The sequence below is a fragment of the Ceratotherium simum genome, chromosome 1, assembly GCF_057802395.1.
Source record: "Ceratotherium simum simum isolate JZ-2026a chromosome 1, ASM5780239v1, whole genome shotgun sequence".
NCBI classification, from domain to species: Eukaryota; Metazoa; Chordata; class Mammalia; order Perissodactyla; family Rhinocerotidae; genus Ceratotherium; species Ceratotherium simum.
Window position 1 is genome coordinate 50,511,767 of NC_141900.1, and position 12,655 is coordinate 50,524,421.

General features: G+C 39.4%; 1 protein-coding gene across 2 annotated transcripts in view; it reads left to right on the forward strand.

The window, feature by feature from the left end:
• The first annotated feature begins 5,770 nt into the window (after positions 1-5,770).
• TSPAN13 (tetraspanin 13) overlaps positions 5,771-12,655 on the forward strand; it is a 33,872-nt gene continuing 26,987 nt past the window's right edge. The window contains exon 1 of one of the 2 annotated variants that reach the window (XM_087427866.1): positions 5,771-6,014. In XM_087427866.1, coding sequence (XP_087283992.1) covers positions 5,952-6,014 — 63 coding nt within the window. In that variant the 5' untranslated portion in view covers positions 5,771-5,951. The remainder of the gene's footprint in view (positions 6,015-12,655) is intronic. The other variant, XM_004431415.3, reaches the window with a different exon arrangement.

Genomic DNA, 12,655 nt, shown 5'->3' on the forward strand with positions numbered 1-12,655 from the left:
GCCATATCATATGACAAGATAGTCATATATATGCATACGTTTTAGTCCTGTTGGCATCATATGGAAGGAAACAAAAAGAAGCTGGTAAAAGCAAGAAAAAGTTTAACTTGTGGTTGGAAGAAAAACATTTTCTGAAATTGAATTATGATTTGAAGTCCTTTGGCATGAATAGTGAAACATGCTGCATAGCAAAAGGGAGACTGAATATTATTGTAGGAGGAAGAATGTGTTGCATTTAATTGCTAAAATTTGGCAAAACATCAAAAAGGATAACAGAAAAAACAGAGCAAGAGATACACTTGGCAGGAGAGAGGCAGCTATTGATCAGCTTCTTTGTCTTATTCTTGGCCAAGAAACTCCCTTCTTATGCTCCATTGAATCCGAGAGATTGCTAATCATTACAAAGGCAAGTTTCTTCCTTTATTTGCCCAGGAGACACAAGAATATCAGAGGAATAATGGACCAAAAAAATTGTAATAAAAGATCTATTTGTCATTAGAAATAATTTAAGTACATCAATTTTAGTTAAAACCATTGACAGACATTTAAAAAATTGGCATTTAATTTATATAATAATAATATTTTATTAGCTAAGCAAATATACTGGGGTTTAGCTATAGCAAGGTGTACTATAGTTGAAGCGATTTAAAATTTGCTATATCACTGATATTTTATGTGACTATAAATTGAACAATTTTATGTTTATTTAGTTTCACATTTATATTTCTGAGAAGTCTAGAAAACCTTTCGGTAGGGTAGTTAACAATGCTGTACAATAGCTTAGGAGTAATTTTGCTTAGGATTTAATGAATATAATCAATACCTGGTGTTGAATTATTAAAAAAGAAATGTTGACCTTAAACCTGAATGATAAGAAAAAAAGAGTTTAAAAAATTTAAGATAATGTCAAGCTAAACCTAAACCATGATGAGTTTTTAAATAAGGATCGTTAAAATCTGAAATGGATTACCCAGATGAAGTTAGAGAATTTCCTTCCCTGATAAAATGATGAGGACTGAAAAATTGAAGGATGATTTGAAATGTAACTAGAGAAATGTTTTTAGGATGTTAAGGGAAAAAACATAGTTAGAATTATTTTTCAAGAAAACGCACTTCTCGGATCTATTGTGGGAAACATAATTGAAGCCAGCCTCAATGTTATCCTCTGACATCCATCATTGCATTTGTGCTGACATTTCCAGCCAATGACTGAGTATGACAAGGATACTAAGGCAGTCTCATTACAGGGGGGTGTGCTGGATTTCTCTGACATCTGACTTTGGCTTCAAGACTCCCTGCTGGCCTTACCAAATCTTCTTAAAACTGCACTGCAGGGGGCTGGCCCGGTAGTGGTTAAGTTTCCATGCTCCCTGGTTGGGATCCCAGGCGTGGACCTATACACCGCTCCTCAAGCCATGCTGTGGCGGAGTCCCACATACAAAATAGAGGAAGATTGGCACAGATGTTAGCTTAGGGCCAATCTTTCTCAAGCAAAAAGAGGAAGATTGGCAACAGATGTTGCTAAGGGCCAATCTTCTTCACCACCCTGAGGAAAAAAACTGCACTGCAGTCTAAGACCTTCCTTCCTTCCCTTCCTTTTCTCATTTCTCCCTCCCTCCCTCCCTCCTTTCTTTCCTTCCCTCTCTCATTCATAGAGGTCAGACCTGAATTGTGTTCTTTTAGCTCTCTCAGCCTCCTACAGCTCCTTTCCTGTTTTCCCTCACAGACATTTCTCCCAATAAAGCTCTTGCACATCTTATCCAGTCTAGGTGTCTGCTTCTCAGAGGATCTGGACTAATGCATAAGAATTCTGTTTACTCTGGCTCAAAAAAATATTTAAAAAAAAATGAAGGAGAAGGAGAAGAAGAAAGGAGTGTAGCAATCTCCTAAACTGCTAGAAATTCATCTCATTAAAATTTACTGCGAGACTAAGAAATTGTATGTAAAACTGATTAGATTTAGTTTATCTCTGTTATTCCTATTTACAATATGTTACAAACCAGTTTGCTAGGAGACCCAATTTTTGAAAAATAAATTTCAATTATCCATTCTATTGATTTTATGGACAAAGACAAATTTATTTTATAAACATAAAACTTCCTCTTCTACTTAACAAAACCCACAGTCTCTTAGCTTAGTCTCCAATATAACTCTCTGAGAGGAACTACAGTCTCATGTCATACTCTTTCTCACATAAAAAGGTAATTTGTCAACAAAGGGGCAATATTGAGGCATAATATGGAAAAAAGACATTACTTGTGACAGATTTAATTTTCCAAAGATAACGTTACAGTTTCTCTCATCTTATGCACTCTTCTGCAATGTGGCCTTGCAACCTTCTCATCAAGAAGTGGAGTCTGTGTTCCTCTCACCTTGAATCCGGGCAGGCTTGTGCTCCTTTGACCAGTAGAGAATGGTGGAGGTGACCATTCTTGGATCTGTGGATTATCTCTCACTAACTTTGGAAAATTCCTTACCATTATCTCTTTACCTATTTCTTCTGCCTCGTTTTCTTTCTCTTCTCCTTCTGGAACTCCGGTCATACACACTATGTCCCACAGGTATCAGAGGCTCTGATCCGTTTTTTCACTCTTTTTATATTTGTGTTTCAGTTTAAGTAATTTCTATTGACCTATCTTCAAGTTCATTTTTTTTCTTCTGTTGTGTCCAGTCTGCTAAAATCATACTTTAAAAAGATCTGATTGTATCTCATTTTCATTTTTTCCAATAATCTTGATCTTTCTACTGAAATTTCCCACATGTTCCTGCACGTTTTCCACTGAATTCTTTAACACGTTTATCATGTTGAGTTTTTAGGACTTGACTGATAATTCCAACATCTGGATTATCCCTGAGTCTGCTTCTATCAACCATTTCTTTTTTTTGACCATTGGTCAAATTTTCTTGATCATCCAAGCCTTTCATAATTTTTGATTGTGTGTCAGATAGTGTGTATAAAAGAGCTATTGAAACTGAAGTAAATACTATTTATCCCCAGAAAATGGTTCATCCCTTATTCTGTCAGGCTGCTACTGTAGGTGTCTAAGTCGGTCTAAACTGTAGTTGGGCTGGGTTAGGATTTGTTACAGGTTTAGTTAGATTCAAGTCAGCATTGGCTTCAAATATTTTTGAGGGTATGATTAAGACTTCCCTTCTTTAGGAAGGAGGTTTGCGGAGAGATCTCTTTGTGCTTTACTGCTCAGCTACCAGCTTTCTGAGCCTTGGGAGATCTCTGTGCCTTACAACGTGCCTGTTACCTTTTTGTTTCCTGGGGAGTATTCTTTGCTCTCCAGTCATGTCCTTGGCTTTCAGTCACGTCCTAATGAAATCTCTCCCTCTCCTGCTGTTCTATCTCAGCCTTGGAGGACTCTTGCAGTATATCGTAGAGGGATTTTTCTCTTCTGCTACTCCCTTAGCCTTTGGCAGCCACTGCCTTAGATTAGGCAAAGATTCAGATTGCTTTATAGTGATCTTTCCTGTCTGTCTTGATCCGATCCCAGCTTTTAGCTACTTTTTTTAATTAGGGAAGGCCTGTGAACCTTGAGATAGTTGGGGAGGGAGCACTCTTGTCTATTCATAGCCTTTGGAGCTTATAACCCTTGTACTAAGCGAAGGCCCATGAGTTAAAGCTGGCAAGTAGTTGTAGACTCACTCTGCGGCTGGGGCTCCTTGGATTATAAACTGTCACACTAGTCTACATATAGACATTAAAAGATGGTTAAATGGTCAACTAGTTTCTCTTTATTCTTCTCTATGGCAGTCTTCCTTCTATGGCCAATCCACAAGAGATAAAAGCAACTGTGGACCTTCCTAAGAATGTCTTGTTATTTCCCGAATTTTAATTCCTTTAGGTGTCTTTGGGTCCTCAGTTCTCTAATGGGTTTTTTAAAAAACGATGATTTTGTAGTTTATCCAGCTCATTCTTGTTAGGGTGGGACTAAATGGTCTTTTGTAAATTTCTGCATCAAAATCCTAAGGAGATATCCCACTATGTTCATTTGTTTTCTTTCCCAATTTGCAGTGTGTAGTTCCTCTGTTTTCTCTATTAAAGGCCACAGCTCCTATCAGACAACCCTCCTACAACTACAGCTCTTGCCTGGCTTCTGTAACTGTTCCCTTAAATTGTCCCTCACACTTAAGGGAAATCATAACTACCTGCTCTTACTAAGATTGAGCTGCTTCATCATCCTTTGTTGGCTTCTTTTAACCTTGTCCACACTTTTTAGAATAGTCCCTTTGTTAAACTTTTCTCAGTTATGCTATTCGAATGAGCCATCTCCCTCCTGCTGGATCCCTGATTGATAGGTGGCATTTCTCTGAGAAAAAGAAAGAGATTCAACCCACAGGGAGACAGTAGAGAGTATTATGAAGAAGGCAAAGAGAGAGTTGCCATAGTTGGTTGAGTAATGTTGAAGTGCAATGTTGTTGACACCCAGGAATGAGAAGAGGAAGAATAGATCTCCCTGCTAATACTTCTTCTTTAGTAAGCCTCTGGCTTTTAAAATGGAAAGCTGAGCACCAAAGTATTGTTTGGGTTTGAGGGTCATTTTCCAGACTGATTTTTGGAATACTTCTGGGTGTATACAAAAGGTTAAAGTGGAATACAAAGGCCAAAGAATCAATGGGGCTTTCTTGGTATGATGAGGTTGGGGGAGGTAAGGAGAGGTTAGAAGACAGAGCAGAGAATTCCAACAAGACAAATTATTTTAATCAGCTGCAATGTTTTATTTAACATATATTTAGCATTTTCTATCACATAATTTACTCAACATGAACCCTTAGGTTCCATATAAGTATCTGAAAATTTCTTTATAAGAACGTCTTTTGGTAGAAGGTACTATGAAATAACCAAACTTTTATTGGCTTAGCTTAGTGCCTGGAACACCATAGCTATTCAAAAACTATTAGATCTACTAATATTAGCTGACATTTATTGAGCATTTACCCTGTGCCAGGCACTGTTAATATTCCAATTTACAGGTGAGGAGTCTGAGGATACAAGATGCATTTCTATAGCAGACATTCAGCGAACTGATAATGAATTGACTGAAGTAAAGACTGTCATTTAAAAATTTTCACAGTTCTTATTTGTGGAAAAAAAGCTTATTGAAATTAAGGATTAGAAAACAAAAATAATCTCTCTTGATTTTCTTTTGCATGCACGTATTCATAAAGTTTATTAGTATTTTGCAAATCTCGGTAGGATAAACCTGACCTGACAAGAGTCACAATTACAGGCCATGTATCTTACCTATTTTCTAAGAGAAGGAGAGATTTCATTCTCTCCTTTTATTCTTTGACTTATAGCCTTCCTTGCATTTTTCCCCACTTCCTTCTCTTCTTAAATCTTTCGCTTTCTTTCATTGCTTCATTTAGTCATCAAACCAGGCCAAGTGCTTAATTTTAAAATCTCATTCAAAATGGGACCACGTCATCCGCCGGGGCCACGAACCGAGAGGTGCTGTCATATTTCTCCCTGCCAGCGTGGATCTCCGTGGGGCCCCGCCCTCTTCTCCTCACCTGCTTCCCAGGAAACGACAGCGAGGCCGCTGTCACACGCTCCGGCCTCGGGCTCCCTCCCCCACGGCCTGGGGCCCCCTCCCCCTCGCCTCGGGGCCGCCCCGCCCCTCCCGGATCCGGGCCTGCAGAGCGCAGTTATTTGCATATTTCTACCTTTGTTCCCTGCCGTTGGCCAATCAGCGTGCGGGGCGAGGCGGGGGTGCTGGGCGGGGCTCGGGCTCGGGCTCAGGCTGCGGCGGCCGCAGGTTCCAGAGCGGTTCCGAGCCGCCCCGGGGTCGCCTCGCGCTGCAGCCGTAGCCCGGGGCTCACCACCCGCATCCGCGTTTCCGCCTTGCCTCAGCCAGGCCCCAAAGGCAAGGACAAAGAGGCTGCCCGGGAGGCTCCGCCGGAGCCAGATTTACCTGCAGTTGCCAGGAACCACAGGCTCCAAGATGGTTTGCGGGGGCTTTGCGTGTTCCAAGAACTGCCTCTGCGCGCTCAACCTGCTCTACACCGTGAGTATCCCGTGCTTATTCCTCCAGATCGGGGGCTTTGCACCTGCTCGGGTGCTTCTTAGCTACCCTGCCTGGCCAGCGACTCTCTTACTTCATCCGACGCCCCCTTCTCGTCTTCCCACGCTCTGCGCGCCCCCGGCCTCGCCATCAGTCCCCGGTGGCCACCAGGAGCCGGCGCTTGTCGCAGTCTCTTCCTTTTCCTCATTGTGAAGGCTCCGTCTTGCTGGCTCACTGGCGGCGTCTCTGCCACATTGCTCTACCCCGCCCCCTCACCCACCGCCTTGTTTTTCAGTCATTTGAGCAGACCTTGCCACTTTCCCATCCCTATGCCTTCTGCTACTCTCTCCTGGCTTCCAAACCCCTCTGGGGCGGGTTTGGAGGCGGGAGAGCCGCCTTGGTTTTGAGAACAGTTTTGCAGAAATAGCGAGACCTGAAGCTGAGAAGGCGGCATATGGATGGTGTGCGTCTGGTGAGCTCTGCGTGCTCTTGTGATTTTCATTGACGCCACCGAGTAGGTTCACAGGATATCCGCAGCTTCCGAAGTTTGTTTCGTGCTTACGAAAAGGGATGTCTTTTTTTTTTTTTTGGCCAGTTTTGCTCATACTTGATTCTTTTCCCATGTGTCTCTCCTCTTATGAATATCCTAACTCCATTTTAAGCGAAATCCTCCAATAAATAAGCAAGCCTCCACCCAAGTCGTTTCTTATCCTGCAACCAGCTTGGGCCTTTTAGTTTTAACGCTGCAGTCTATCTTGGTGAATTTTGAGGTACAATTCTGGGTGAATGGGAGGATGGGAGAGCAGGTTGCCCTTTATTGATTGCCTACCACGTCCCAGGTTTTACATACATGATTTTCGTTCGTCATTGTGACAACCATCCGAGGCATGGGGCATTGTCTAAATGTTATACATAAGATAACAGACCAAAAAGGGTCTTAGTAAGTTTACATAGCTGACAGCTGGTGAGTCAGGAGTGAAACCCAGGCTGTGAAATCCAGATCTTTCCACAGGCTTCTGTACCAGAAGGAAGAAACTTCCTCTTCGGTCATCATCTCGCCACCGTAGTCTTGCTCTCTTCTATAAATACACCTGGCCCTTTGCAGCACCCACCCTGAAAACAAACCCAGCTCCCCTGCATTAGCAGAGAGCTAGCCATCTGTGCAAGCTTAGGTTACGTCTTTGGAATGGAGAGGCTGCCTTGTGGTCACCAACAAGAGAGAGAGGCTGGGTTATTTTACTATTACTGTTCCTTTGTATGTGAACATGATTGCAAAGCTTTAAAGGCAAGACAGAAACTGGAATAAAGTATGTTTTTCTGGCTAGTGAAGTAGGAATCTAATCAACACGGTCACTAATGGTAGGCTTGTGGAGAGAAACAATTCTAGAACACCTGGTGACACAGCTCCTTGTAATTGGATATCCATGTCAAGCTTCAGATCAAAATCCACCTTTGTCTCACCTAAAGTATGCCTATCACATCGGTTGTTTATTAGATAAATGCTGACCAATTCTCCAGGTGTTTTCTTTTATTAGCATGAATGGCCTGCTTAGAACTTCAAATTCCCTGTTTTGTGCTCTGACTTCTGCGCCCACCCAATGATTTAATCATCTCTTCACCAGATACTTAACCTTATAGTGTCTGCTTACACACAGTAGAATGTCTGCCTTGCAGTTTACTTGACTGAGGGGGTCAGTATAGATTAATGTGCTATATATATATGTATAGGCAAGTTATTTTTAGATCTAGTTCTATTGCTTTCAAGATATATCATTTCTAGTTGTATTTACTGTGTATTGGGAAAGCAAGGAGAAAGGTGATTCTAAAGGAACATATTAAGACTTTAGTATCTCCTAAATTATTGATCTTCAGTGTATTCTATTGATTTTAATAGCTGTGCAGTAAAAATTAATTGGAAATTCACAGGACTATAAAAATGGTTAGCCCTTTTAAATCCTAGACTTTTTAGAGAAAGGGGTATTTCTTAAAATGATTCTTGTTTACTTCTTATACATTGCAAACAAGCTTAAATAAGTTCAGCAGTTTAAACTGGAGGTGAATGAAAGGTAAAAGTTGACCCAGGTCTTACATAGATGCTGAAGGTGTGTCACTGTATTATTTAGATTCTGTATTTTCCCTGGTCTCTCCCTCAACTTTTTAAGATGAAAAAATGGGAGGTGATTGGGGGCTAGGTTGGGGTTGAAGACTTGGGATAGGTTTCTTTTGAAGGCAGGGATAGGAGGACCCTTTCTAAATTCTAATCCCGCCTGGGTCACTGCCTCTAAATATGCTCAAAGTTGCAGGATTAGGTCTGAGGTCATTTCTAAAAGTATTAGTAAATCCAGGATCGCAATTGGGAGCGGCAGGGGTAAAGGCCATGGCCTACTTTGTGTCATCTCTTGTGTTGAAGCATTTTCATGCGGAATTTAGGACTCTCCCAGCTCAACTGTCCACATACTCAGGTGCCTGCTAATGGCCTGAGATTAGAGCAGAATTCATCATCAGTCCAGAAAGCATGTCACTAAAATAGGTTGGAAGGAACATCCCCCAAACTTGTCATGGACATTTCACCAACTAGCAGTTGATTGTTGTTGTTGTTGTTTATGGTTTGGTTGTTTTAATTAATAGGATCCCTAGTACTGAGCACCTTTAAGTTAGCATAGTAAATGTAAACATTTTATAGATATGGGAGGAAAGGGAGAAGCTAGTCTCTTCACGAACCTTCATGGTGTCACAAGAAGGAGAATGACTCGCTTCAGGACTTCTGACATTTAGAGAAACTGGACATTTCTTCACTCAATAATATTTATTGGGTGTGTACTATGTACTAAACTCTCTTCTCAGTCTGGGAATACAATAGTGAACCCAAATAGGCTTTAAAATCAATTTGCCTTTATGAAGCCTCTTTTTTATTTACTATCTTTTTTACATATGATCTCGAGAGCGTTAGTCAGTCAGTAAATATTTGCCAACTGTGTGCACTCTGCTGAGAACTGTGGGAAATAATAAACACATACGAAGGCAAGCACCTACTCTGTGAAGACAGGATCTAATTGGGATTCATGGAGTGGGGAAATCAAATGCTATATAAGGGAGGGACTGACTTTACATGCCATAACATTTAGGACTAGGGGAGATATTTGGGGGTTAGAGAAGTCAGAGGAGTGAAGGTGTGATTGAATTAGGGAAATGTAGAAATGGCGTGGGTCTTTTTGACCCACTTTTGCTTAGGGTAGAAATATAAATTAAAACCACTTTGGGAAAATGGTTTATTTTATTTTTAATAGTTTATTTTAAAATAATTTGTTTGAAAATATTTTGACAAATAGTGAAAAACAACTTTTTAGAATTATACTTAGTGATTTGTGGGGAGTTTTAGGAAATATGAAATAAATGTTATATTACAATATTTAACATTTTGAAGGTTTATAATATATCTCCTTGTGCTTCTTAAGCAGAGAAGAAAAGACTTTTAGGAATTGCAGTGCTGATATGTATATACTGTATACATATAGGAGTATATATGAATAGTTGTTTCTTTTTTTTTGTGAGGAAGATCAGCCCTGAGCTCATGTCCACGCTAATCCTCCTCTTTTTGCTGAGGAAGACGGGGTCTGAGCTAACATCTATTGCCAGTCCTCCTCCTTTTTCTCTCCAAAGCCCCAGTAGATAGTTGTACGTCATAGTTGCATATCCTGCTTGTTGCTGTATGTGGGACTCGGCCTCAGCATGGCCGGAGAAGCGGTGCGTCGGTGGGCGCCCGGGATCCGAACCTGGGCCGCCAGTAGCGGAGCGCGCTCACTTAACCGCTAAGCCACGGGCCGGCCCTATATGAATAGTTTTAATTGAGAATGTAAGGAACAGAAAATAACTCCTGGTCTTAAAATAAGAAGGGTAATTTCAGAAGTTTCAGTTTTGTTTCTTTTTCTATATTCTTCTAAAATTTTTCCAAGTTTGTTTCTATTGATTTTTTTCTTTTGCAATTTTTTTCCTGTACCTTTGATTGCTTTGGGAAAAAGCCCCATGCAGCATCAAAAATTATACTTATTACATTCATTCTAAGACACACTATTGATTTACATTTTAATATCTCTGAAATTGGATTGTCTTAAAATAGGTAAAACATACCATGCTTATTTAAAAAATATATAGCTATAAAGCCTATGGGGAGAAAAAGCACTGAATTCAGGAAGAAAATTCAACTTTGAGTACCAACTCTGCAACTGGCTTGGAATTTAACCTTGGCAAACAGCTTACTTTATTTTAGCTTCAGATTTTTTTTCATTTATAAACTGGTGAGGATATTTTTCACTCATCCCTCATGGGCGGTAGTGAGGATAAAATGACAGAAAGTGGATAATCGCTTCAGATGCACTACAGAAAAAAAATTGTTGTTACAGCTTCAAGTGGAAAAAGTCAAATTATTTTAAATTTCTGAATTACAAACTTGCATGTTATAATGAAGAGATTTTCAAGCTATTGGGATTTCTAACACTTACGGGCTAGTGTTAATTCAAGCAGGCCCTATGGAGGCAAGGTTTTATACCCTCAAAATAGTAATATTAATCTTTTCGTTGTAAGAAAAAATTGACTGAGGTATGGTAAGTGTAAATTTGGAATCATTTACCTGAACATTATTTTTAAGTCCTATTCTGGTCACTAGAGTGCTAGAAAACTATAATTTTGTTCAGTCTCACCTCCAAAATAAATGAAAAACACTAGTACTTCAGCTAAAGAAAAATCTCTTTGCAATTGCTTTCACATTATTACATTTGCCATTTTTCAAAATTCTGATCATTTTTCACGTCATTTGATATTTTAATGTGTGCTTAGGTTTGTGTTATTTTTCTCTCTGCCCTTGTTCAAACTACTGAATGAATTTAAAATATTTAAGTGGTTGCTGAATATTTACTTGCCTTTTGAATTTAAAAATGATTCACTGTTTACAGAACCTGGAATTTTCACATGATGCAGTTATGCTGATATTTATAGTCCGCCTTTGTGCCAAATATGTTTGTAAAATTTCCCAAATTTTGATTTAAAAACACAGTAATAAAAATGTGCCATTCATGCCATTTCTCACTTGAAATGAAGTTATTGACTTTTACAAAATTTACATAATTAAGAGGCATTTACAAAGAAACAATTAATTTTGGGAAAAATTGTATTTCAGCCCATATTTGAAAAGTGAAATTTGAACATCTCAGTGTCTTAAGTTTACATACAGTTTTAAGTGGTTTAAAAGTGGGCCGTGGTCACTTCAAACACATTTGAATTACTGGTGAAGGCAGGCTAGGTTTAGTTCCTCTTCCTTTTTGTCACATTTCACCTGGATTCATCCTCCAGACTATCTTACCACTGTAGAATGGATAATCCAAACCCACTTGTAATAATGGATGAAAAGTCTAGGAGAACAAACCCAAAATCCTTTAACGTGCTGTTCAAGATCTTTCACCATCTGCTCCTCCTGTCTGCATCCTTTTATATATATCAGCCACACAGGATTCCTCACATATTTTGCCCTTTCGCTCTTTGCTGATCCTCTGCTGTCAATCTGTAATGCCTCGCTCTATCTTTGTAAAGTTACTCAAATAAACCCTCCTATTTCTTTAGTCAGAATGAATTGTTTCCTTAAATTTTCACTTGGGAATCTTAATACCTGAATGTCACCCCAGACTAATTCAGTCAGGATTCAGGGAGAGGGGGAGGGCACGTGATTTTTAAAAAAGCTTTTTTAAAGCTTCCTACCTAATTCTAAATTACAGTGAGGGCAGAGAGCCAGTGTTGTTAGGTTTTGTTTTACTTTGTCTTTGCCATTGACCACACCAGTGCTCCATATTGTGGATAGCTCTGTGCTTGCTTCAGCCCAGCGCCCCCCACCCCCAGCCACGGGCTAGACCATTTACCTTTTGTTGGCAAAGATCATAGTTTTCTCCTTGTTGCATCCTTCAGTGAGTGGCATTTTTTTTTTTTTTAAACACAGAGCCTAAACTCTCTAAATACTTCTTGAATTGAATTTGCAGAATCAGCTCCCCCCTTTTCACCAGAGGTAAAACATACCTAATGAAAACATGCATAAAAATGATACTTTAATCAAAAGTAAATCTAGAAGACAGCCAAATATTGTAAAACATGAAAGTTAGAATTGGGTTAAAAAATAATAATAGGAATTACTTTTATCTATCTACTGTAGAATCTAATATTTTCTTGGAATAGTCTTTTTTCTTTCATTGTTGGCCAGTCTTTCATACATTTCTGAGGTTTTCCTGTAATCTTTCCCATGAACAAATCCACTTCCTGTAAGATTTTACTATAATTGTAGTTGGCTGGTGTTCTTTATACTATTAGACTAATATATGATTATTAGTCTAATATAAATGTATTATAAGATGAGCCCAAATAATTTTCTTTTGTTCATTCCAGTAAATATTAATGGGGCATCAATAGCAGTGAACAAAATAAACCAAAACATCCTGCATTCATGGATATTACATTTATGGGAGAAGATAGAAGATAAGCAAATAAGCAAATAAATTATAAATCCTATTAGGAGATAAAAAAGTGCCAGGGAGAAAAATAGAGTAAGAAGAATGAAGAGTAGTGGGGCAGTGGGGTGGGTGGGGAGGATAAGTGCATAGTTTTAC